Source organism: Pseudophryne corroboree, chromosome 1 (genome assembly GCF_028390025.1).
Source record: "Pseudophryne corroboree isolate aPseCor3 chromosome 1, aPseCor3.hap2, whole genome shotgun sequence".
NCBI lineage: Eukaryota > Metazoa > Chordata > Amphibia > Anura > Myobatrachidae > Pseudophryne > Pseudophryne corroboree.
The window spans coordinates 110,193,570-110,221,559 of NC_086444.1; the positions used below are offsets into that span (position 1 = coordinate 110,193,570).

The 27,990-nt window shown below is 48.0% G+C and overlaps 1 protein-coding gene across 1 annotated transcript; it reads right to left on the minus strand.

Annotated features, from left to right (window-relative positions):
• Window positions 1–13: 13 nt before the first annotated feature.
• Window positions 14–27,953, minus strand: LOC135056565 (molybdopterin synthase catalytic subunit-like). Its single transcript, XM_063961909.1, has 4 exons — window positions 27,836–27,953; window positions 19,275–19,428; window positions 14,827–14,950; window positions 14–223 (listed from the first exon to the last, which is right to left on the minus strand). Exons 1-4 carry the CDS (start codon window positions 27,951–27,953, stop codon window positions 152–154), a joined length of 468 nt encoding a protein of 155 aa, XP_063817979.1. The 3' UTR covers window positions 14–151.
• Window positions 27,954–27,990: the final 37 nt, after the last annotated feature.

A 27,990-nucleotide genomic window follows, 5' to 3' on the forward strand; every position in this document is an offset into this window, starting at 1 on the left:
AGAATAGAAACACTTTTAGTTTAAGGGATTTAATAATGACAATACAAGGAACAAATATGAATTGGATTAAACTGCTCATTGTTTTGTTTTTGTTTGTTTTTTATCAAAAATATGAAACCAGTGATCTGTGGACTGAGCCTAATTGACTGTACTATACATCATCTTGTTTTCTCCAAAAACATTCTTTGTTTTCTTTCCATGTGTAGCCTTCTTCATACAATTCCTAGACCAAAAACAAACAAACAATGCTGATAAAGTTAATATCCACCACAACAATTTTATTACACTTTATTTATTTGGCATAGTACAAACAGTAAAGCCGCATACAAACTTGTGCAATGCAGGCTAATGGCCGATGTTGGCTATAGTGTGGCTGGAGGCATGAACCTCCGATACAGTCAATATTGGCCTTCCTGCACAGTCTATTTTTCGTTGCGATACAGACCCCGCATCAGCATTACAAGCTGTATATAAATATACGATGCAATATGCACTATGTTTTCTACTATATAGTCCATATCGGTAGTTGTATCTCACCGTGTGTATGCCCCATAAGACAGAACAGGGTAAAACAGAGCATCACATAGTCAAAGTATAAACAGGACACAAGTAACAATTAGCACCGCAGATCTCAGTACACAATACAGCTGGTAAGCAGGTGAGCGGCTAATGGTAGGAACAGGTCATTAATAGTGATGACAACACTAGTAATTTAAGAGTCAGCAGAAGGGATGAGCAGCTACCAGTGGGTGGAATTCCAGAAGGCGGCCAACGTGTGGTTGTGGAGAAGAGGGCTAAGAGAACAGGAGGGAGGAGGAGGCTGCTCCCAGGAGCTTACAATCTAAGGAAGGGGAGACAGACAGAAGACATGAGCGTGAGCAAGTCAATGGGGACCTGTGGGCAGGAAGGTAGAGAGCTAGTGATGGCCGGGGAAGGAGGAAGACTGAGATGGCTGGGGCGTGAGGAAGGTAGTGAGATTAAGAAGGCAGGAGCAGGGAAGTGAGGTGAGCCACCAGGCCAATTAGTTATATGCTGGATGGGTATGCTGTGATGAGCAGGTGGGGTTTTAGTGCCCATATGAAACTATGCAAGGTTGGGAGAGGCTGATTGAGCAGGGGAGTGCATTCCAGTGAAGGGGGGAGGCACAGGAGAAATCTTGGGTTAGCGCGTTGTACTATGAAAGGACAACACCCACGCACATTTTTGCGAAAGTTCTTTAAGTTTACATCACATAAACATTATTTTCTTAGTAATATGCACAAGTGCTTTAGAGCTTGCAAAAAGACAAAAAAAAAACAACCAAACACACAAACAAGTTTCCCCAAATTCTAGGTCTTTTCTTGGTTAGTTATGCCATGAAGTCCAGGGAGCAAAGACCTTGTGAAAGGAAGCGGAGGAGTTTATCAGGATGCCCATAATGATGTTCCATTTGGTCTTTGTACCTCTATTGTAGGCCGAAATAAAAATAGTAGGGGGAAGTAATCTCTTCCAAGAAGTAGATATTTGACAAGTGGTTGCACTTACAGTGTCCCAGAATAGCAGCCCAGTTTAAGAACCAGGAGAACAATATATTTTGGGTCATGTGATACTCTCATATTGAGGACATGGAAGGTGACTTCTCTCCAAAATGTTTGAAGTTTGGGGCAGCTCCACTAGATATGCAAAGAGCCGAGCTGAGGGCAGCTTCTCAAACAGGGAAGCCTATCTTCCCTCTTTCTACAGTCACCACTGATGATATATCGTTCTGACGAAGATCGGAATGATATATCTGCCACAACGCTCTCATTGTGTACCCATGATAGCGCGCTCCCATGGGTCATCCTGTCAGGCGTGCTGCCTGCCCAATGGGATGACCCAGGGAACGACGGCATGTATTTTAAATGCATTGGGCGACTTTATATCATGCCATCATCATCTGCAGTGTGTATGGACAGCGCAACGTATCATGCAGTCGCTGGGTACAGTTCAGTCTGTGTTCCCAGTATTACTCACACACCAACTCTCCCAGTGTCCCAAATCAAGTGTGACCTTTGTGTCAAACTTGACCCTGTTGTATGCCAATCCCGTCAGATCCTGCCATCTCCATTACTAGAAAATGCCTATTTCTTCCCTAGAATGCTACCCAAACTCGTATCCACTCTCTCATCTCCCTCCTCTATTACTGCATCCTACACCAAATACCCTCACCCAACTATCACTGCTCTAATGCATCTTAAATGCAGAGACGCAATGATCTTCCTATGTCATTGCTCTACATACTCAGCATCACTCTACAAATCCCTACATTGACACTGATGTCCTACGGAATCCAATTCAACTCACTTATTCCTAACCTACTACATCCTGAACACCACCCACCACCACTACCCTTCTTATTCTTAACCTACTACACCGTGAACACCACCCACCACCACTACCCTTCGTATTCCTAACCTACTACAGCCTGAACACCACCCACCACCACTACCCTTCTTATTCCTAACCTACTACACCGTGAACACCACCCACCACCACTACCCTTCTTATTCCTAACCTACTACACCCTGAACACCACCCACCACCACTACCCTTCTTATTCCTAACCTACTACACCCTGAACACCACCCACCACCACTACCCTTCTTACATCTGAATTCTCATCTTGAAATACTCTCCCAAACCAGGCCTGGTTCTCAACTGTGATTACCACCCCTCAACTCCCACCCACGGCAAATCTGCTGAGCCCCTACCAACTAATGGAATTCCTTACCAATGCTCTCTAAAAACTCATCTCCTTACTAGAGCTTACATCACTCCCACCTGTACTACCAGCAATTGCCCAAATCTCCAGGCTGAGCAACACTTAGACTGTGAGCTCTCTCATGAGCAGGGCCAGTCTTACTCTATGTTTTCATTTATTTTGTCTACCATGTACCTTTCCCCACTTTCTGCCGATGCGGTGCTCGGTCGTTCCTTACAAATCAACAATAACAATACATTGTTAGTGTTCCGTTTCTCTACCAATCTCCAAAGGATTCAATATTGCATGTCTTCATGCTAGGGTTAGTAAATAGGCATACTGTCAATCGTTTAATGTTTTTTATATTCCCCTCACTACCCTCACTGACTTTTGGGATTGCCATGAGAGTGTCATAGCAGTGTAGCTAAAGCTCCATGCGATTCAAAGTCATGCGTAAGGGAAAGCGAAACCTGTTTCTGACAGATCTCTTGCACTTAGCATAGTGTCAATACTAATGCATACCCTCAACATGACCCATTCCATTAGGTACAACATGCTATGTTCCTGGACTTCCTTGCCAGTGGCAGATGTAGAGGTGGGGCTGCAGCACAGTCCAAAATTCAAATAGGGGAGACACACCAACTGCCAGTGAGTCCCAGCTGGTGATGTTTGGAAGTGCTTGGGGTGGCAGTTGGTGTGGCTCCCCTATTTGACTTTTGGAGTCTGCTGCAGCCCCACCTCCAGGGCCGGTGCAAGGTTTCTCGACACCCTAGGCAAAACTTTAACCTGCTGCCCCCCCATATCATTATTACATATTCTTTATAAGGCGTTACAAGTGTTTTGCAGCACCGTACACGGGGGTGCTCTTCTGGTTGCCGGCGGCCGGGCTCCCGGCGATCAACATACCGGCGCCGAAATCCCGACTGCCGGCATACAGACATCTTTTCTCCCTCTTGGGAGATTGGCTGTGACCAGGGAACAGAGGAACCGATGGATGACGACCGGGAGACAAGGACATAGGACATGAGTAGGGAGAGGAAGGGCAGAAAAAAAAAATAGAACAAAAATAGCAATTTAACCCTTACCACAGATTAAAAACACACCCCTGCGGTCAGTACAGGGCGACACACACACACACACAGAGGCAAAGGGTGCACAGTGTGTCCTACAAGAAGCAGGTGGGGGCACAGGGCGCCATCCACACAGGGATGCAGGGGGTGCACAGTGAATCACACATGGGGGGTGGCGGGACCGGGTGCCACACACACAGGGGCAGAGGGTGTACAGTGTGCCATACATGGGGGAGGGGGGCACAGTGTGTCATACACACAGGGGCAGGGAAAAACAGGGGTAGGGGGGCACAAGGTGTCACACGCAGGGACAGGGAGGCACAGGGAGCCACACACCATGGTGAGGGGAAGAGGGGATACACACACACAGAGGCAGGGGGTACAGGGGCCACACACACAGGAGGGGGGGGGCAAGAGGGCACAGGGCTCTCCAGTCACTCACCACCGCATGTACAGTCAACCTCAAGTGCAGAGTAGCTCATTCCCGCGGATCCAGACACAGCCCGAAGAGGAGGACGGTAGCAGGAGGATCAGAGCTCCAGCGTCCATGCATGCAGTCCCATTGCAATGCAGCCGGAGGTATCGAGGAACTGTGGCAGGGTGGCTGCTGGAGGTGGGAGGGTGCCAAGATCACTGGAGAGTAGGGTGGCTCAGAGCTGCGGCACTGACCACCGTCACCGAGTGCAGCACGCGGGGGGGAGGGGGCATGAGCATGTTTGGCAGCAACAGGCTTGTCTGAAGGGGATGCCGGACGTTAGAGCGCAACAGGGACCCCTCACCTCCCCCTCCCTCCCGTGCGCACACCTATGGCTGTGCAGAGTGCAAACTGCAGAGCAGGAGTGGGGACAGGGCGGGGAGAGAGGAATTGTCTGCAGGGGGAGGACAGGCGCCTGGCCACCAGTAGAAGAAGTTGGAGGAGATCCGGGCAGATCACATCCCCAGATCACTGTATTTTTTTCATGCTAAGGGACAGAATGATCCAGTATAGAGAGGAGCAGGGGAGGGAAGTGTAGTAATTGTGCTGCCCCTACTCTTCAACCGCCTCCTCCTTATTCTTTAGTGCCCGTGACTAGTACTTCTGATGCCAGGGGCCGGCTGCGGGTCGCCCCTTCTGGTCCCCCGCCCATAGGCAGCTGCCTAAAGCTGCCTAATGGAAGCGCCGGCCCTGCCCACCTCTGGAGCCACCACTGGTAAGGAAGTCCAGGAACAGAGCATGTTGTACCTAATGGAATGGGTCATCTTGGAGACTTTGTTAATGACAGTTGCGGTAGCTGGCATAAAATCAATGAATGCTTGTAGCAAAGGTAGCAAATCAGACTTCTGCACTGCCCATAACTGCAGCCTCTCAACCACAGTGTGTGCATTCTGGAAACTAATGGGCAGATGTATTAAACCTGGAGATGGCATAAGGAAGTGATAAGTGCAAGGTGATAAATGCACCAGCCAATCAGCTGCTAACTGTCAATTTACATATTGGAGTTGATTGGCTGGTCCGTTTATCACCTTGGATTTATCACTGCTTTATCACTTCCTTATGTCTTCTCCAGGTTAATACATCTGCCCCTAAATTCTTAAGTCAAGTGGTCCTACTACTGAACTAACAGTTCGGGGCATTTTCCTTTGCTGTAGTATAACAGATCTGTATCATTTAAACATATGGTGGCAGTTCACAGTATAAAAAGCTCAAATTATTCAGTAGTTTTAATACAGAATAGGGCTATCGTAGGAGCAAACCTTTCCAGTGTTTATCCGGTATCCAGTATGGATCCCGGCAGTCACAATACAGACGCCAAGATCCCGACGGGAGCATCAAACCGCCGCCGGTATACTGGCGAGGTAGGTGATTCCACCTCTGAGTGTCCACAACACCCACAGAGGGAGAATAGAACCTGTGGTGAATGACTTAGGGGGTAATTGTTAGCAGTTGGGTAAAACCATGTGCACTGCAAGGGGGGGGGGGGGGGGCAGATATAACGTGCAGAGAGAGTTAGATTTGGGTGGGTTGTGTTCAAACTGAAATCTAAATTGCAGTGTAAATATAAAGCATCCAGTATTTACCCTGCACAGAAACAAAATAACCCACCCAAATCTAACTCTCTCTGCACATGTTATATCTGCCCCCCCCTGCAGTGCACATGGTTTTGCCCAACTGCTAACAAATTTGCTGCTGCGATCAACTCTGAATTACCCCCTTAGTTGCGCTCGCCCCCCTGCCAGCATTCCACCGCTCGGGATGCTGATGTCGGCATAATGATACTCCACATCCTGAGCGGCGGTAAATCATACCAAACCCGTTTATCCTGCCTATCAAGTTTCCCACTTTACAAATGATGTACTGAATAATAGGACTCTAATCCACTACTGATTCAGCGGCCTGGCCACAGGAGTGACAGACAGCCTTGGAATGTAGCTACATGGACAGGTAGGATGGATATATAGATTGTTCCCTTCTTGAGGGATATGGGCAAAAATGTTGGAAGTTTTATCACAGTGCTTCATAAATATGGGAAGTAACAGGCTATAAACCTTTATCCCCAACATCTCTTTCCCGGATCAGTATGAATTACCGGGAACAGGGGATCCTGGCAGTCGTAATACTGATGCTGGGATACTGCTGTTAAGAAGACAGACAGGAGTGAGATATGCTGGGTAAACACGTAGCGATGTGTGCTGAGCGATCTAGCACAGAACGCTCATCACACATCTCTGTCCCGCTCAGCGCACAGCGTGGAGAATTGAGCAATGCATGCAGGGCCGCGCATCGCTATCGCTATGGGGCATACACACAGAGATGTGTGCTTCATTTCTAAGCAACCTAGTCAGATTGCTTAGAATTTACGCACACATTGCTACGTGTGTACTATGGTGGCCAATCCCGGTATCAGGATTGGTGGGATCCCGGCCTAAAATTGCCCAGGATTCAATCCTGGGATTGGAGTTTACAATCCCGGAGATTTTGGGATTGGCCACCGCCTTACTTTTTCTGTGCCGGGCAGCGTTGAGCTTCCTCGGGAGGCTCAGAAGCTGCCTGGGTGCCCCTGCCGCCCGCCGGACATCACCACCTGCACCGCCCCGCATTTCACCTCCGCTCAGTAAGTGACCCCCCCCGCTCCCGCCCAGATTAGGGTCAATTATGTGGGTTGGGCAGGGCCGGGGGTGGGACACATTGAAAAGAAACCAATCCTGGGATTGATAATTTTTCAATCCCGATACCTTGGATTGAAAAAATAAGAATTTACTTACCGATAATTCTATTTCTCGTAGTCCGTAGTGGATGCTGGGAACTCCGTAAGGACCATGGGGGATAGCGGCTCCGCAGGAGACTGGGCACAAAAGTAAAGCTTTAGGACTACCTGGTGTGCACTGGCTCCTCCCCCTATGACCCTCCTCCAAGCCTCAGTTAGGATACTGTGCCCGGACGAGCGTACACAATAAGGAAGGATTTTGAATCCCGGGTAAGACTCATACCAGCCACACCAATCACACCGTACAACCTGTGATCTGAACCCAGTTAACAGCATGATAACAGAGGAGCCTCTGAAAAGATGGCTCACAACAATAATAACCCGATTTTTGTAACAATAACTATGTACAAGTATTGCAGACAATCCGCACTTGGGATGGGCGCCCAGCATCCACTACGGACTACGAGAAATAGAATTATCGGTAAGTAAATTCTTATTTTCTCTGACGTCCTAGTGGATGCTGGGAACTCCGTAAGGACCATGGGGATTATACCAAAGCTCCCAAACGGGCGGGAGAGTGCGGATGACTCTGCAGCACCGAATGAGAGAACTCCAGGTCCTCCTCAGCCAGGGTATCAAATTTGTAGAATTTAGCAAACGTGTTTGCCCCTGACCAAGTAGCTGCTCGGCAAAGTTGTAACGCCGAGACCCTCGGGCAGCCGCCCAAGATGAGCCCACCTTCCTTGTGGAATGGGCTTTTACAGATTTTGGCTGTTGCAGGCCTGCCACAGAATGTGCAAGCTGAATTGTACTACAAATCCAACGAGCAATAGTCTGCTTAGAAGCAGGAGCACCCAGCTTGTTGGGTGCATACAGGATAAACAGCGAGTCAGATTTCCTGACTCCAGCCATCCTGGAAACATATATTTTCAAGGCCCTGACTACGTCCAACAACTTGAAGTCCTCCAAGTCACTAGTAGCCGCAGGTACCACAATAGGTTGGTTCAGATGAAACACTGAAACCACCTTAGGGAGAAAATGAGGACGAGTCCTCAATTCCACCCTGTCTGAATGGAAGATCAGATAAGGGCTTTTACAGGATAAAGCCCGCCAAGTCTGACACGTGCCTGGCCGAGGCCAGGGCCAACAACATGACCACTTTCCATGTGAGATATTTTAACTCCACAGATTCAAGTGGTTCAAACCAATGTGACTTTAGGAACCCCAAAACTACATTGAGATCCCAAGGTGCCACTGGAGGCACAAAAGGAGGCTGTATATGCAGTACCCCTTTTACAGACGTCTGAACTTCAGGTAGTGAAGCTAGTTCTTTCTGGAAGAAAATTGACAGGGCCGAAATTTGAACCTTAATGGACCCCAATTTTAGGCCCATAGACACTCCTGTTTACAGGAAATGCAGGAATCGACCTAGTTGAAATTCCTCCATCGGGGCCTTACTGGCCTCGCACCACGCAACATATTTTCGCCAAATGCGGTGATAATGCTTTGCGGTTACATCCTTCCTGGCTTGACCAGGGTAGGGATGACTTCATCCGGAATGCCTTTTTCCTTCAGGATCCGGCGTTCAACCGCCCTGCCGTCAAACGCAGCCGCGGTAAGTCTTGGAATAGACAGGGTCCTTGCTGGAGCAGGTCCCTTCTTAGAGGTAGAGGCCACGGGTCCTCCGTGAGCATCTCTTGAAGTTCCGGGTACCAAGTCCTTCTTGGCCAATCCGGAGCCACGAGTATAGTTCTTACTCCCCTCCGTCTTATAATTCTCAGTACTTTTGGTATGAGAGGAAGAGGAGGGAACACATACACTGACTGGTACACCCACGGTGTTACCAGAGCGTCCACAGCTATTGCCTGAGGGTCCCTTGACCTGGCGCAATACCTGTCCAATTTTTTGTTTAGGCGGGACGCCATCATGTCCACCTTTGGTTTTTCCCAATGGTTTACAATCATGTGGAAGACTTCTGGGTGAAGTCCCCACTCTACCGGGTGGAGGTCGTGCCTGCTGAGGAAGTCTGCTTCCCAGTTGTCCACTCCCGGAATGAACACTGCTGACAGTGCTATCACATGATTTTCCGCCCAGCGAAAAATCCTTGCAGCTTCTGCCATTGCCCTCCTGCTTCTTGTGCCGCCCTGTCTGTTTACGTGGGCGACTGCCGTGATGTTTTCCGACTGGATCAGCACCGGTTGACCTTGAAGCAGAGGTCTTGCTTGGCTTAGGGCATTGTAAATGGCCCTTAGCTCCAAAATATTTATGTGAAGTGATGTCTCCAGGCTTGACCACAAGCCCTGGAAATTTCTTCCCTGTGTGACTGCTCCCCAGCCTCGCAGGCTGGCATCCGTGGTCACCAGGACCCAGTCCTGAATGCCGAATCTGCGGCCCTCTAGAAGATGAGCACTCTGCAACCACCACAGGAGAGACACCCTTGTCTTTGGTGACAGGGTTATCCGCTGATGCATCTGAAGATGCGATCCGGACCATTTGTCCAGCAGGTCCCACTGGAAAGTTCTTGCGTGGAATCTGCCGAATGGAATTGCTTCGTAGGAAGCCACCATTTTTTCCAGGACCCTTGTGCACTGATGCACTGACACTTGGCCGGGTTTTAGGAGGTTTCTGACTAGTTCGGATAACTCCCTGGCTTTCTCCTCCGGGAGAAAACACCTTTTTCTGGACTGTGTCCAGGATCATCCCTAGGAATAGAAGGCGTGTCGTCGGGATCAGCTGCGATTTTGGAATATTGAGAATCCAACCGTGCTGCCGCAGCACTATCTGAGATAGTGCTACCCCGACTTCCAACTGTTCCCTGGATCTTGCCCTTATCAGGAGATCGTCCAAGTAAGGGATAACTAAAACTCCCTTCTTTCGAAGGAGTATCATCATTTCGGCCATTACCTTGGTAAAGACCCGGGGTGCCGTGGACAATCCAAACGGCAGCGTCTGAAACTGATAGTGACAGTTCTGTACCACAAACCTGGGGTACCCTTGGAGAAGGGTAAATTGGGACATGTAGGTAAGCATCTTTGATGTCCAGAGACACCATATAGTCCCCTTCTTCCAGGTTTGCAATCACTGCTCTGAGTGACTCCATCTTGAATTTGAACCTTTGTATGTAAGTGTTCAAGGATTTTAGATTTAAAATTGGTCTCACCGAGCCGTCCGGCTTCGGTACCACAAATAGTGTGGAATAGTACCCCTTTCCCTGTTGCAGGAGGGGTACCTTGATTATCACCTGCTGGGAATACAGCCTGTGAATGGCTTGCAATACTGTCTCCCTGTCTGAGGGAGACGTCGGTAAAGCAGACTTTATGAAACGGCGAGGGGGAGACGTCTCAAATTTCTTGAGACGGGCCCCCACCGTGCCTGAGACCGCTTGTAAAGCCCCAGCGTCATGCTGAGGACTTTGCGGAGGCGGGAGAGGGCTTTTGTTCCTGGGAATTGGCTGTTTGCTGCAGCCTTTTTCCTCTCCCTCTGCCACGGGGCAGAAATGAGGCGCCATTTGCCCGCTTGCCCTTATAGGGCCGAAAGGACTGCGCCTGATAATACGGCGTCTTCTTAGGTTGAGAAGCTACCTGGGGTAAAAATGTGGATTTTCCAGCCGTTGCCGTGGCCACCAGGTCTGTTAGACCTACCCCAAATAACTCCTCCCTTTTATAAGGCGATACTTCCATATGCCTTTTGGAATCAGCATCACCTGACCACTGTCTTGTCCATAACCCTCTTCTGGCAGAAATGGACAGCGCACTTACTCTTGATGCCAGTCGGCAAATATCCTTCTGTGCATCACGCATATATAGAAATGCATCTTTTAAATGCTCTATAGTTAGTAATATACTGTCCCTATCTAGGGTATCAATATTGTCAGTCAGGGAATCCGACCAAGCCACCCCAGCACTGCACATCCAGGCTGAGGCGATTGCTGGTCGCAGTATCACACCCGTGTGAGTGTATATACATTTTAGGATATTTTACTGCTTTCTGTCAGCAGGTTCCTTAAGGCGGCCGTATCCGGGGACGGTAGTGCCACCTGTTTAGACAAGCGTGTGAGCGCTTTATTCACCCTAAGGGGTGTTTCCCAACGTGCCCTATCCTCTGGCGGGAAGGGGTATGATGCTAATAACTTTTTAGGAATTAACAGTTTTTATCGGGGGAAACCCACGCATCATCACACACCATTTAATTCCTCAGATGCAGGAAAAACTACAGGCAGTTTTTTCTCACCCAACATAATACCCTTTTTAGTGGTACTGGTATTATCAGAAATGTGTAAAAACATTTTCCATAGCCTCAATCATGTAACGTGTGGCCCTACTGGAAGTCACATTCGTCTCTTAATCGTCGACACTGGAGTCAGTATCCGTGTCGGCGTCTGTATCTGCCATCTGCGGTAACGGGCGTTTTAGAGCCCCAGATGGCTTTTGAGACACCTGGACAGGCACAGGCTGAGTCGCCGGCTGTCTCATGTCATCAATCTTTTGTAAAGAGCTGACACTGTCACATAATTCCTTCCATAAGCTCATCCACTCAGGTGTCGACTCCCTAGGGGGTGACATCTCTGTTACAGGCAATTGCTCCGCCTCCACCTCATTTTCCTCCTCATACATGTCGACACAACGTACCGACACACAGCACACACACAGGGAATGCTCTGATAGAGGACAGGACCCCACTAGCCCTTTGGGGAGACAGAGGGAGAGTATGCCAGCACACACCAGAGCGCTATATATATATATATACAGGGATAACCTTATAAGTGTTTTTCCCCTTATAGCTGCTGTATTGTTATACTGCGCCTAATTAGTGCCCCCCTCTCTTTTTTAACCCCTTTCTGTAGTGTAGTAACTGCAGGGGAGAGCCAGGGAGCTTCCCTCCAACGGAGCTGTGAGAGAAAATGGCGCCAGTGTGCTGAGGAGATAGGCTCCGCCCCTTTCTCGGCGGCCTTTTCTCCCGTTTTTCTGTGGAATCTGGCAGGGGTTAAAATTCATCCATATAGCCCTGGGGGCTATATGTGATGTATTTTCGCCAGCCAAGGTGTTTTTATTGCTGCTCAGGGCGCCCCCCCCTAGCGCCCTGCACCCTCAGTGACCGAAGTGTGAAGTGTGCTGAGGAGCAATGGCGCACAGCTGCAGTGCTGTGCGCTACCTTGGTGAAGACAGGATGTCTTCTGCCGCCGATTTTTCCGGACCTCTTCTTGCTTCTGGCTCTGTAAGGGGGCCGGCGGCGCGGCTCTGGGACCGAGCTCCGAGGCTGGGCCTGTGTTCGGTCCCTCTGGAGCTAATGGTGTCCAGTAGCCTAAGAAGCCCAATCCACTCTGCACGCAGGTGAGTTCGCTTCTTCTCCCCTTAGTCCCTCGATGCAGTGAGCCTGTTGCCAGCAGGTCTCACTGAAAATAAAAAACCTAAAACTAAACTTTCACTAAGAAGCTCAGGAGAGCCCCTAGTGTGCACCCTTCTCGGCCGGGCACAAAAATCTAACTGAGGCTTGGAGGAGGGTCATAGGGGGAGGAGCCAGTGCACACCAGGTAGTCCTAAAGCTTTACTTTTGTGCCCAGTCTCCTGCGGAGCCGCTATCCCCCATGGTCCTTACGGAGTTCCCAGCATCCACTAGGACGTCAGAGAAAATAGCCCAGGATTGGCCACCATAGTGTGTACTGCCCTTAATGGCTATGCTCCCCTCTCCCCTAACCTACCCTACCCACAGCATAACCCCAACCCCACCGTGGATGTGCCTAATCCTAACCCCTGTCGCCTAAACCTAACCCTCCCTCCCCTGCAGCCTAACCCGAACTCCCCCCCGCAGCCTAACCTTAACCTCCCTGCCTGACGCCTAAACCTAGCCCCCCTCCCCCAGCCCTAAACCTCAGATCGCTGGGATACTTACAGTCGGGGTGGCGGCTGTCAGGATTCTGATTCATTTGGAATTCCGATGTCGGTATTTTGACTGCCGGGATCTCGACAGCCGGCATCTTGACCGCATCCCCTTTCTCCCGAGCCGTGAAATGAAATTCTGTTTTGCCCTATCAGCGTCATTACTGTAATAGGGATAGACATCAGGATGCAGACTTTGCCCCTTGATACAAAAGGCGTGACATTTTTTCTTTACTTTTCTGACCTGATGTGTTTCCGGTAACTCTACAAAGGTGTGGGCAGTGATATCTGACTGCCATTACCAATATAAGCAGGCAGCTCAAGTTAATGTTACTTACAGTATGCACGGTCATCAAAAGCACCCACACAGGCATGCCACAATTATTTATTTTGTGGATCTGTACCAAGATAAAGATTACTCACTGATTGCACAATTAAATATTGGGCATCATAGAGTTCTCTTTGCTTTCAGTATATAAAGCATAAATCCACCGTGCTAGAGATCTATTATAGCAACCACCACTGGATAAAACACACAGAACTGATCAGAGCCAGGTTTAAAATACTGATGTATAGACAAACAAACAAACATGTAGATCCAAGTAGAGATTTCTAAACTCCAGGTAGTCAATTAGCTAATAGGGAAAGATTTATCAAATTTTGGAGAGAGATAAAAGTCCTGATTCAGACCTGATTGCTGCTGTGCGTTTTTACACAGCGGCCGATTAGGTCATAACTGCACATGCGTATGCACCGCAATGTGTGTCGGACAACAACAACGGGAATCGCCGGTCAGCGACAGGATGGTGCGAAGATTTCATTCACACGGGTGTTCGCCAGGTGATTGACAGGAAGAGGCCGTTTGTGGGTGGTAACTGACAATTAACTGGGAGTGTCAGGAAAAACGCAGGCGTTCCCAAACGTTTCCATGGAGAGTGTCTGACGTCAGCTCCAACCCCATTCAGCCTGTTGTGATCACACTGGAGGAGTAAGTCCTGGGCTGCGCAGAGACTGCACACACTGAGTGAGGTGCGAACGGATTTGCAGCTGCCCGCATGCGACTGCACACTTGCACAGCGAATTTCCACTCCCCCTTTCCCCCTTTGGCGGCGACTAACCGAATGCAGGTCAGCAACATTAGCAGCCCAGGATTCAGGTCTGAATCACCCCCAAAGTATCGACTAGGGAGGTTAATCCAGACCTATTTTTTTTTTATTCCCAGGACTCGGGACTAAAAAAAACCTGTCAATTCCAGGATTCCTAGGATACCTGGAATTGGCTAGAAAAAAAATAATAAGAAGAAATACTCACCCTCCTCAGGTCCGGCTGTCGGCCGGTCCGGACGGCGGTGCTGTTGGCGGGTTCAGGAGGCGGCAGTGCTGTCGACAGATACGGCTGGCGGTGAGTCTGGGCAGCAGGCATTCCGCCCGGTGGTGTGGCTTGCGATGAACTGCGCAGCGTGACCTCTAACACCACGTCACACTTCGCAGTGTGCACAGCCTGGGGCAGGGGGAGCCAGGCAGCATCTGAGCGTCTCCCTGGCATTAAAAACAAACAAACATTGGCCTTATTAAATCCTGGCCAATCTTAGGCCAAAATCCCAGGATCCCGCCGATCCCGGGATTGGCCACACCAGTACCAACCAATCAGCTCCTGTCCTTTTTTCAAACACAGCCTGTAACATGGCAGTTACATGCTGATTGGTTCGTACTTTATCTCTCCCCACGTTATCTCTCTCAAGTCGTTGATGCATCTCCCCAGATGTGTGGTGTTATAATGCCAAGGAGCCAATACAGAGTCACCAAAAGGAACAAATGACATCATTAAATACAACAATTAAATAATTGGTTCCTAGTGCACCCACAGGTGTGATTCTTTAGCCCACAAAATTATTTTGGCTTTAAGTTGTTCTATTTTAAACATTAAAACCCCACAATCTACCCCCAAATATAAATGCTTATCCGTGAACAGCTTACCTTTTTCCAGATAGGCACTGTTGCCTTTAATGTGTTTATACAATATTTCACAGCATCCAAAGAGTCATTTCTGTGCGGTGAAGATACCGCAATGATGACACTAGCTTCAGTTATCGGAACCACACTTAAAAGAAGATAATGAGAAAATTACAATTGTACCCTGAATAGACAGAGTCACACACTCAGGCAGACATGGACTAGGCCTAGCTACCGTCGTAGGTACAAAAGCACACTCTGCGCGGCACACGCTGAGAACAGCCCAACTCCAAGGGGTAAATTTACTAAGAATCGCGTTAGGCCAAGTTGCATTCGCAAGTGAGTTTGGCCGGTTTTTCACAATGAATTCACTACATAATCGAACCAACACGCAAATAATTTCCATAGAAAAAACTAAGCACAGCTGCGTGTTCTGACGAAGTCTGCAAGGATTATTGAGATCTGCGCAGTGCTTCTGTGTGTTACCGTGTGTGTGTGTTACCATGTGTGTGTGTTACCGTATGTGTGTGCATTACCATGTGTGTGTGTTAACGTGTAGGTAAAGGGTTACACATGAGAAAAAAAAAATTGCGTAACCAGCACTGGGTCAAAGGGCCAGTTCCGGACCTGGAAATACGGGGAAAAAATATGTAGGGACCAGCAATGGTCTCAATTAGTGTGTGTGTGTGGGGGCAGAGGGGCGTTACACACATCACAGCGTCTCTTCCGGCCAAAGCATTAACTACCCCCCATGTGGTCAGCCCAGGCCTGGAACTTCTTTGGGAGTGGGGACCACTCCAGAGCATACCCCAGGCCTGGGCTGAAGCCTGGAGCTATACCCCGCACCCTTGGGCGGTGGGTGCGAGGTTGATAGCAGTCAAAAGAAAGAAGTAATATGGTCTATTACAGCGGGGTCACAGGTCCCAGAAAGCCTGCCCCACATATCAGCAGCTGAGGAATCAAAAGTGCCAGCATGCCTGGGCATTAAGGGCCCGCTGACATTTGTAGCCAAAGATGGCTAAGACTATAGAAATAGCCCAGATTGGCTAAGAATCAGACCACTCTCAGCCAATAAGTGGGCTGTCTCTATAGCAGCGACCACTGATTGGCTGAAAGTGGCAAAAGTGCAGAGAACCATGTGGGCAGCTGTCATTCTGCAGGGTAGCACTATACATACACAGTACAGGGTCGGACTGGTCCACAGGGAAAACTACCGGTGGGCCCTACTCCTCCTCTACGGATCAAGTTCCAGACTATCCTAGTGCACTGGATTTATGCATTATACATATGTTACATTATACTTCAAAATAATTTGGTTTATTATATATTTACCAAGGGGCACAGAACATGTAATGGTTAGCCAAACCTCTGGAAACTGGGTACACCTTTAAGCATGGGCCCGTATAGCAGCATTCCTCCGGTGGGCCCTTCATGCTCCAGTCCGACACTGATACAGTATGTATATACAGGACCCCGTGGTGTGTGCCCCTGCTGTGGGAATTACCCCCTATCTTCCCCGCTAGTTAAGGCCAGTGTTGGTTTTTAGAAAATAAGTGAGGTTCCTATAAATTATTTTCTAGGATCAGCTCTTTGGCCCAGTGTTGGTTATACTTTTTTTTAAGGGGGGGGGGGAACATGGATTTAATTTTTTTTATTTTTAACCCTTTATCTACACAGTAATACACAGAAGCACTGCACAGATTACACTGATCTGTGCAGCCTTCTGCAGAACACGTAGTTCATAGGCACACAACTAAACACATTTGCAAAGTCCATCGAAACACGGGATTCTTCGTGAATCTGGAGTGTTTCATCTTGAAAAACTATCACGTACCCCAGCGATGCCTGGTGTGTTTAAACGTGGCCAGACACAATTCTTAGTAAATTTACCCCTAACAATCATTCCAATTTAACAAGGGTCTCCTCATTAGCACTGAGCGCCCTCTGCTGGAGACAGAAGTATAGAAAGCTAGTATCAGCAGAATACAAGGTTTTCTTACAATAGAGCAAAACAGGACACATGTTGTGGTAAAATTTTAATATATCATCTAAATAAGCAAAACCAACTCACCAACAACTGAAGCTCCAAATAATGTTTCCATAGTATTTATGCTGCTTGTGTATAACACAATAAGCTCCCATGGGCACCGTATAAACCTTGTGTGTCACGTCTATCCATTTACACTCTGTCCAACCATTGTACTAACTCCATGATTGCTTCATGATGTGTATGATGTGCATGTACTGAACTGTACGATTATACCTGCTCTTTACACACATCATATATTGACACATAACAGTTCTTGCTTGTGCAGTCTCATCTTTTGCCTACTTGTTTTATGCTGTTAAACTGTTACCTATGGTGTCCAGCAATGTGGAACTTGCGGCACCAGTGATCGCAGTGGCAATGGGAGCCAGAACCTTTTTATAGATCAATCTCCACCCCAGCTCTGTCCTAATTGGCTGGCAGAGAAACACACGTTTTTACTTTCCCTGAGACTTAAGGCCCCCACTCGGCACAATATAGCTGCTGATCCAATGAACTGGAACGTTTAAGCAGTTATATCATACCGTGTGTGGGCATGATGTCATCCATTACGCGCACCCCTGGGGTCGTCCGCCTGCATCACTGATCCTTCAGCATGTTCAAATGATCAGCGATGCGGGCGGACGATCCCATGCAGCGCTATGCGTAGGTGGGCCAGCATCATGGGTGTTCGGGCACCAGATCGCCCTGTGTGTAGGGGCCACCCGATATGTTGGCCCTTGGACGCTCCATTGCATCGGCCCTCGGACGCTCCGTTGCAGCAGCCACACACATCACTCCGCGTGTGGCCAGCCTAAGGTGGGGTACACATAAGGCGATATATAAGGATATCGTTCCTGCATGTATCGGAACAATATATTGTCTATATAATCTAGTGTGCACCCTCAATTGCGTGTTCACGTGTGTCATCACCGGGGTCGTCCCATCTGATATGCTGCATGTCAGATGGGCAGACCCGCGCGGACAACGTCATGCAGTTGAATGCAGAATGGAAGGATATATTGCACGGGATCCGTCTCTAAGTCGACAGTAACTAGGTCGACAATGTCTAGGTCGACCACTATTGGTCGACAGTAACTAGGTCGACAGGGTGTCTAGGTCGACAGGGTCTTTAGGTCGACATGTTCTAGGTCGACAGGTCAAAAGGTCAACATGAGTTTTTCACATTTTTTTTCTTTTTTTGAACCTTTTCATACTTAACGATCCACGTGTACTACGATTGGAACGGTAATCTGTGCCGAGCGAAGCGACAGTGGAGCGAAGGCACCATGCCCGAAGCATGGCGAGCGAAGCGAGCCATGCGAGGGGATGCGGTGCACTAATTGGGGTTCCCGGTCACTCTACGAAGAAAACGACATTAAAAACTCATGTTGACCTTTTGACCTGTCGACCTATAACATGTCGACCTAAAGACCCTGTCGACCTAGTTACTGTCGACCTAGACATTGTCGACCTAGTTACTGTCGATTTCAATACCACACCCATATTGCACGCTGATCATGCAGCACTGTTTACAGCCGCCCAATATATTCTTCCATCAGGCGTCAGGCCAGCTGGGCGGTGCAGCCGATGCACAGGATGGAATGCCTGGAGGCAGAACCGACCTTACTCACCCAACAGCCGTTGCCTGTTCCTCCGTCTCCTGAGTCCCAAATCCTGCACTGTGGAAACGACATGTCTCCCACAGTGCTATGTAAGGCGCCAGGGGAGCTGTAGTGCTGCACAGAGTGCGCCAGGGGACTGTAGTGCTGCACCCAGGGGTGCTGTAGTGCTGCACAGAGTGCGCCAGGGGAGCTGTAGTGCTGCACAGAGTGCGCCAGGGGAGCTGTAGTGCTGCACAGAGTGCGCCAGGGCAGCTGTAGTGCTGCACAGAGTGCGCCAGGGCAGCTGTAGTGCTGCACAGAGTGCGCCAGGGGAGCTGTAGTGCTGCACAGAGTGCGCCAGGGGAGCTGTAGTGCTGCACGGAGTATTCTCAGAACGTTCCTGGATACTTTGTCAGTGAGCCCGCCCACTCACGGTCTGGGGCACTGCCCTGTTACAGGGAACATTGCTGCCCTGTCATGGGACTGCTGCTCATACATCTAAAATATTATCTTTCCAACTAGCCAAAATAGTGTATGTGAGCATATGACAATTGCCCATTTACTGGCAGCTGCTGAAACAGATTTGGTGCACTAATCAATATGCTAACCAGCCTGAACAGATGCCGTAGTGTAGAATAAGGGTAAGAGGCCACAGAAAGGCATCTGAGTTAGGGGACTTGAGTAAAGCTTTATATTGTAATGTTTCTGCTTAAAAGACTGGGAGGGGAAAATCTAAATGCAGACAAATCATTCCTCCAACGTACCAGTCATAAATAGTCACATTTAAAAAGTAACAGAGAATGTGCAGGAATATATCATGTGCATGAGGTCAGCGTACCCACCCAAGTCTGTGATACACAGCCACGTGCCTGACCGATGGCCACTTCTGTCTGATGTCAGAAAGTATTTTCCTAATTTCAGCCTCTGCCATTGGCACATACGCTTCATACTCCAGAGAAACAACTTTCTTCCCTTCAAAATTATTCCTTGTGGTCCCTAGAAGACAACAGAAAACCAGCGCTTAGCCGCAACATAAACCCACGTACCCAGGCCACCGTTGCACAAGCAGCCGGGAGATTTAGTAGACACAGCCACTCTGATATAAATAGATAAATGTAGGGAAAATATCTCTGAATCCGGCTCCAAATCACGATGAAGGACGCAGAATAAAATTCTATTCAGTGCGATTATTAAATACAAATTTACTGGAATCAATTATATTTTTGCATTTTCTCACAATTTTCAATATTAGATTTTTATTGAAGTTTTATATAGTATAAGATAGGAGGGGGGATACAGAAAACAGAAAAATGGAAGTTGGGCCGGGGCGGGTGGGGTGGATACATTTATATAAATACAAGGTTACAAGATAGTCTGCCAACACAGGTTCGTACAGAGAATAGACATAAGAATATATTCATATACTGGCCAGTAAATTAAATCCATTATACAGTTGGAACACACAAAATGAACTCGGGGAAAGCCCGAGAATGATCAGCGGAGATATGCAATATAAAGGGTCTATCCTATTGGGTTAAGAGAACTATATGTATGCCAAGGAAACCAGTGGAGGAGGTGATTTGATGCACAAAAATAATTGGTCAAGTCTGCAGTTTCAAATTCGTAATGGGATTGGACTGCACTTTCGACTGCTGCTAAAGTGGGAATATGGGATGTGCGCCATTTTTGTGCAATCAGAAGTTTGGTTGAAATTAAAACTAGAGATGAGCGCCTGAAATTTTTCGGGTTTTGTGTTTTGGTTTTGGGTTCGGTTCCGCGGCCGTGTTTTGGGTTCGACCGCGTTTTGGCAAAACCTCACCGAATTTTTTTTGTCGGATTCGGGTGTGTTTTGGATTCGGGTGTTTTTTTCAAAAAACCTTAAAAAACAGCTTAAATCATAGAATTTGGGGGTCATTTTGATCCCATATTATTATTAACCTCAAAAACCATAATTTCCACTCATTTTCAGTCTATTCTGAATACCTCACACCTCACAATATTATTTTTAGTCCTAAAATTTGCACCGAGGTCGCTGGATGACTAAGCTAAGCGACCCTAGTGGCCGACACAAACACCTGGCCCATCTAGGAGTGGCACTGCAGTGTCACGCAGAATGTCCCTTCCAAAAAACCCTCCCCAAACAGCACATGACGCAAAGAAAAAAAGAGGCACAATGAGGTCGCTGACTGTGTGAGTAAGATAAGCGACCCTAGTGGCCGACACAAACACCGGGCCCATTTAGGAGTGGCACTGCAGTGTCACGCAGGATGTCCCTTCCAAAAAACCCTCCCCAAACAGCACATGACGCAAAGAAAAAAAGAGGCGCAATGAGGTAGCTGACTGTGTGAGTAAGATAAGCGACCCTAGTGGCCGACACAAACACCGGGCCCATTTAGGAGTGGCACTGCAGTGTCACGCAGGATGTCCCTTCCAAAAAACCCTCCCCAAACAGCACATGACGCAAAGAAAAAAAGAGGCGCAATGAGGTAGCTGTGTGAGTAAGATTAGCGACCCTAGTGGCCGACACAAACACCGGGCCCATTTAGGAGTGGCACTGCAGTGTCACGCAGGATGTCCCTTCCAAAAACCCCTCCCCAATCAGCACATGACGCAAAGAAAAAAAGAGGCGCAGTGAGGTAGCTGTGTGAGTAAGATTAGCGACCCTAGTGGCCGACACAAACACCGGGCCCATTTAGGAGTGGCACTGCAGTGTCACGCAGGATGTCCCTTCCAAAAAACCCTCCCCAATCAGCACATGACGCAAAGAAAAAAAGAGGCGCAATGAGGTAGCTGTGTGAGTAAGATTAGCGACCCTAGTGGCCGACACAAACACCGGGCCCATTTAGGAGTGGCACTGCAGTGTCACGCAGGATGTCCCTTCCAAAAAACCCTCCCCAAACAGCACATGACGCAAAGAAAAATAAAAGAAAAAAGAGGTGCAAGATGGAATTGTCCTTGGGCCCTCCCACCCACCCTTATGTTGTATAAACAGGACATGCACACTTTAACCAACCCATCATTTCAGTGACAGGGTCTGCCACACGACTGTGACTGAAATGACGGGATGGTTTGGACCCCCACCAAAAAAGCAGCAATTAATCTCTCCTTGCACAAACTGGCTCTACAGAGGCAAGATGTCCACCTCATCATCATCCTCCGATATATCACCGTGTACATCCCCCTCCTCACAGATTATTAATTCGTCCCCACTGGAATCCACCATCTCAGCTCCCTGTGTACTTTGTGGAGGCAATTGCTGCTGGTCAATGTCTCCGCGGAGGAATTGATTATAATTCATTTTAATGAACATCATCTTCTCCACATTTTCTGGATGTAACCTCGTACGCCGATTGCTGACAAGGTGAGCGCGGCACTAAACACTCTTTCGGAGTACACACTTGTGGGAGGGCAACTTAGGTAGAATAAAGCCAGTTTGTGCAAGGGCCTCCAAATTGCCTCTTTTTCCTGCCAGTATAAGTACGGACTGTGTGACGTGCCTACTTGGATGCGGTCACTCATATAATCCTCCACCATTCTTTCAATGGGGAGAGAATCATATGCAGTGCCAGTAGACGACATGTCCGTATCCGTAATCGTTGTCAGGTCCTTCAGTCCGGACCAGATGTCAGCATCAGCAGTCGCTCCAGACTGCCCTGCATCACCGCCAGCGGGTGGGCTCGGAATTCTGAGCCTTTTCCTCGCACCCCCAGTTGCGGGAGAATGTGAAGGAGGAGATGTTGACAGGTCGCGTTCCGCTTGACTTGACAATTTTCTCACCAGCAGGTCTTTCAACCCCAGCAGACTTGTGTCTGCCGGAAAGAGAGATCCAAGGTAGGCTTTAAATCTAGGATCGAGCACGGTGGCCAAAATGTAGTGCTCTGATTTCAACAGATTGACCACCCGTGAATCCTTGTTAAGCGAATTAAGGGCTCCATCCACAAGTCCCACATGCCTAGCGGAATCGCTCCGTGTTAGCTCCTCCTTCAATGTCTCCAGCTTCTTCTGCAAAAGCCTGATGAGGGGAATGACCTGACTCAGGCTGGCAGTGTCTGAACTGACTTCACGTGTGGCAAGTTCAAAGGGCATCAGAACCTTGCACAACGTTGAAATCATTCTCCACTGCGCTTGAGACAGGTGCATTCCACCTCCTATATCGTGCTCAATTGTATAGGCTTGAATGGCCTTTTGCTGCTCCTCCAACCTCTGAAGCATATAGAGGGTTGAATTCCACCTCGTTACCACTTCTTGCTTCAGATGATGGCAGGGCAGGTTCAGTAGTTTTTGGTGGTGCTCCAGTCTTCTGTACGTGGTGCCTGTACGCCGAAAGTGTCCCGCAATTCTTCTGGCCACCGACAGCATCTCTTGCACGCCCCTGTCGTTTTTTAAATAATTCTGCACCACCAAATTCAAGGTATGTGCAAAACATGGGACGTGCTGGAATTTGCCCATATTTAATGCACACACAATATTGCTGGCGTTGTCCGATGCCACAAATCCACAGGAGAGTCCAATTGGGGTAAGCCATTCCGCGATGATCTTCCTCAGTTGCCGTAAGAGGTTTTCAGCTGTGTGCGTATTCTGGAAACCGGTGATACAAAGCGTAGCCTGCCTAGGAAAGAGTTGGCGTTTGCGAGATGCTGCTACTGGTGCCGCCGCTGCTGTTCTTGCGGCGGGAGTCCATACATCTACCCAGTGGGCTGTCACAGTCATATAGTCCTGACCCTGCCCTGCTCCACTTGTCCACATGTCCGTGGTTAAGTGGACATTGGGTACAGCTGCATTTTTTAGGACACTGGTGACTCTTTTTCTGAGGTCTGTGTACATTTTCGGTATCGCCTGCCTAGAGAAATGGAACCTAGATGGTATTTGGTACCGGGGACACAGTACCTCCAACAAGTCTCTAGTTGGCTCTGCAGTAATGATGGATACCGGAACCACGGTTCTCACCACCCAGGATGCCAAGGCCTCAGTTATCCGCTTTGCAGTAGGATGACTGCTGTGATATTTCATCTTCCTCGCAAAGGACTGTTGGACAGTCAATTGCTTGGTGGAAGTAGTAAAAGTGGTCTTACGACTTCCCCTCTGGGATGACCATCGACTCCCAGCAGCAACAACAGCAGCGCCAGCAGCAGTAGGCGTTACACGCAAGGATGCATCGGAAGAATCCCAGGCAGGAGAGGAATCGTCAGAATTGCCAGTGACATGGCCTGCAGGACTATTGGCATTCCTGGGGAAGGAGGAAATTGACACTGAGGGAGTTGGTGGGGTGGTTTGCGTGAGCTTGGTTACAAGAGAAAGGGATTTACTGGTCAGTGGACTGCTTCCGCTGTCACCCAAAGTTTTTGAACTTGTCACTGACTTATTATGAATGCGCTGCAGGTGACGTATAAGGGAGGATGTTCCGAGGTGGTTAACGTCCTTACCCCTACTTATTACAGCTTGACAAAGGGAACACACGGCTTGACACCTGTTGTCCGCATTTCTGGTGAAATACCTCCACACCGAAGAGCTGATTTTTTTGGTATTTTCACCAGGCATGTCAACGGCCCTATTCCTCCCACGGACAACAGGTGTCTCCCCGGGTGCCTGACTTAAACAAACCACCTCACCATCAGAATCCTCCTGGTCAATTTCCTCCCCAGCTCCAGCAACACCCATATCCTCCTCATCCTGGTGTACTTCAACACTGACATCTTCAATCTGACTATCAGGAACTGGACTGCGGGTGCTCCTTCCAGCACTTGCAGGGGGCGTGCAAATGGTGGAAGGCGCATGCTCTTCACGTCCAGTGTTGGGAAGGTCAGGCATCGCAACCGACACAATTGGACTCTCCTTGTGGATTTGGGATTTCGAAGAATGCACAGTTCTTTGCTGTGCTTTTGCCAGCTTGAGTCTTTTCATTTTTCTAGCGAGAGGCTGAGTGCTTCCATCCTCATGTGAAGCTGAACCACTAGCCATGAACATAGGCCAGGGCCTCAGCCGTTCCTTGCCACTCCGTGTGGTAAATGGCATATTGGCAAGTTTACGCTTCTCCTCCGACAATTTTATTTTAGGTTTTGGAGTCCTTTTTTTACTGATATTTGGTGTTTTGGATTTGACATGCTCTGTACTATGACATTGGGCATCGGCCTTGGCAGACGACGTTGCTGGCATTTCATCGTCTCGGCCATGACTAGTGGCAGCAGCTTCAGCACGAGGTGGAAGTGGATCTTGATCTTTCCCTAATTTTGGAACCTCAACATTTTTGTTCTCCATATTTTAATAGGCACAACTAAAAGGCACCTCAGGTAAACAATGGAGATGGATGGATACTAGTATACAATTATGGACGGACTGCCGAGTGCCGACACAGAGGTAGCCACAGCCGTGAACTACCGTACTGTACTGTGTCTGCTGCTAATATAGACTGGTTGATAAAGAGATGTCGTAGTATGTATGTATAAAGAAGAAAGAAAAAAAAACCACGGTTAGGTGGTATACAATTATGGACGGACTGCCGAGTGCCGACACAGAGGTAGCCACAGCCGTGAACTACCGTACTGTACTGTGTCTGCTGCTAATATAGACTGGTTGATAAAGAGATGTCGTAGTATGTATGTATAAAGAAGAAAGAAAAAAAACCCACGGGTAGGTGGTATACAATTATGGACGGACTGCCGAGTGCCGACACAGAGGTAGCCACAGCCGTGAACTACCGTACTGTACTGTGTCTGCTGCTAATATAGACTGGTTGATAAAGAGATGTCGTAGTATGTACGTATAAAGAAGAAAGAAAAAAAAAACCACGGTTAGGTGGTATACAATTATGGACGGACTGCCGAGTGCCGACACAGAGGTAGCCACAGCCGTGAACTACCGTACTGTACTGTGTCTGCTGCTAATATAGACTGGTTGATAAAGAGATGTCGTAGTATGTATGTATAAAGAAGAAAGAAAAAAAAACCACGGTTAGGTGGTATACAATTATGGACGGACTGCCGAGTGCCGACACAGAGGTAGCCACAGCCGTGAACTACCGTACTGTACTGTGTCTGCTGCTAATATAGACTGGTTGATAAAGAGATGTCGTAGTATGTATGTATAAAGAAGAAAGAAAAAAAAACCACGGTTAGGTGGTATACAATTATGGACGGACTGCCGAGTGCCGACACAGAGGTAGCTACAGCCGTGAACTACCGTACTGTGTCTGCTGCGACTGGATGATAAATAATGATATAAAAAATATATATATATCACTACTGCAGCCGGACAGGTATATATATTATATAATGACGGACCTGCTGGACACTGTCAGCAGAATGAGTTTTTTATAGAATAAAAAAAAAAACACCACACAAGTGAAGTCACACGACGAGTGTTTAACTTTTTCAGGCAATCACAATATAGTATACTACTAACTATACTGGTGGTCAGTGTGGTCAGGTCACTGGTCAGTCACACTGGCAGTGGCACTCCTGCAGCAAAAGTGTGCACTGTTTAATTTTAATATAATATGTACTCCTGGCTCCTGCTATAACCTATAACTGGCACTGCAGTGCTCCCCAGTCTCCCCCACAATTATAAGCTGTGTGAGCTGAGCACAGTCAGATATATAATATATACATAGATGATGCAGGCAGCACACTGGGCTGAGCAGTGCACACAGATATGGTATGTGACTGAGTCACTGTGTGTATCGTTTTTTTCAGGCAGAGAACGGATATATTAAATAAAACTGCACTGTCTGGTGGTCACTGTGGTCAGTCACTAGTAAACTCTGCACTCTCTTCTACAGTACTCCTAAGCTCCAGTAAATCAGGTCAATCTCTCTCTCTCTCTCTCTCTCCTAATCTAAATCACTGTACTCCCTAACAGCTGCTCCCCGTCCCCAATCCTCCCCACAATTATAACTACCGTAAGTCACTCAGTCTTTACTCTTTTCTACTATAACGGAGAGGACGCCAGCCACGTCCTCTCCCTATCAATCTCAATGCACGTGTGAAAATGGCGGCGACGCGCGGCTCCTTATATAGAATCCGAGTCTCGCGAGAATCCGACAGCGTCATGATGACGTTCGGGCGCGCTCGGGTTAACCGAGCAAGGCGGGAAGATCCGAGTCGCTCGGACCCGTGAAAAAAAACATGAAGTTCGTGCGGGTTCGGATTCAGAGAAACCGAACCCGCTCATCTCTAATTAAAACATGACCCATCACATATATAGTATATATTTATCATAATGTGAATTGGGGGTACTGTGCAGCATAATGTGTACTAGCAGCTCTGAAATGTGACATAGGGCCTAATTCAGACCTGATCGCAGCAGCAAATTTGTTAGCAGTTGGGCAAAACCATGTGCAGTGTAGGGGGCGGGGGGGGGGGGGGGGGGCGGCAGATATAACATGTGCAGAGAGAGTTAGATTTGGGTGGGGTATGTTCAAACTGAAATCTAAATTGCAGTGTAAAAATAATGCAGCCAGTATTTACCCTGCACAGAAACAATATAACCCACCCAAATCTAGCTCTCTCTGCACATGTTATATCTGCCACACCTGCAGTGCACATGGGGGGTAATTCCAAGTTGATCGCAGCAGGAATTTTGTTATCAATTGGGCAAAACCATGTGCACTGCAGGGGAGGCAGATATAACATGTGCAGAGAGTGTTAGATTTGGGTGTAGTGAGCTCAATCTGCAATCTAAATTGCAGTGTAAAAATAAAGCAGCCAGTATTTACCCTGCACAGAAACAAAATAACCCACCCAAATCTAACTCTCTCTGCAAATGTTATATCTGCCCCCCCTGCAGTGCACATGGTTTTGCCCAACTGCTAAAAAATTTCCTGCTGCGATCAACTTGGAATTACCCCCGTGGTTTTGCCCAACTGCTAACAAATTTGCTGCAGCGCTTAGATCTGAATTACCCCCATAGGGTGAACTTAAACACTACTGCGATTCATAAAAGAAACTAGGGCACTATTATGGGGCATAACATTAAATAAGGCTCTACTATGGTTCAGAAAATGAATTAGTGCACTATTATAGGGCATAACATTAGCAACTGCTGCAGAGAAGTGTCTCTCTAGAAGCATTGGGACGGGAGGCCCTTCAAAAATGTTGCTATGGGGCTCACAAAGTTCTGGCTACGCCCCTGTTCTAGTTATGCCCCTGCCTAAAGGTCTACTGCGATATTTTAAGTTTGTGTTGTAGCCCATGTAATAACTTACAATAACACTTTGAAAAGGCAGATCCCTTCTTTCATTGTAAAATTACGAGTTATCAGCTATTTACAAAGCGTGTGTGTGATCTTAAGACAAATTGGTCATTAGCGGTAACGATCTCAATGTTCCAAATAAATGAACAGATGACTATTTACCTGTTTCTTGTTTATTTTGTACTGGTTATATGAAAACCTCTAAGCAGACACCTACCTATAAATATGGACACAGCGCCACAGCATGGAGAAACCACTAACTGCGAAACCTCATCAGCCGAGAGCTTTTCTGAGGATATACGAATGTAGTCCTGGGGTTCACCCCCTTCATCCATGGCAACTAACATAGAAAGGGAGAGAAATGAGTAGCAT

Bases quoted from the DNA above. Each gene is read 5' to 3' on its own strand.
- LOC135056565 (XM_063961909.1), bottom strand. From the start codon at position 27,953: ATGGATGAAGGGGGTGAACCCCAGGACTACATTCGTATATCCTCAGAA. The intron at 19,429-27,835 runs GTAGGTGTCTGC...GTTGTCTTCTAG, and splicing joins CGCTGTGTCCATATTTATAG to GGACCACAAGGAATAATTTT. The intron at 14,951-19,274 runs GTGGGTACGCTG...TCTTCTTTTAAG, and splicing joins GCTGTGTATCACAGACTTGG to TGTGGTTCCGATAACTGAAG.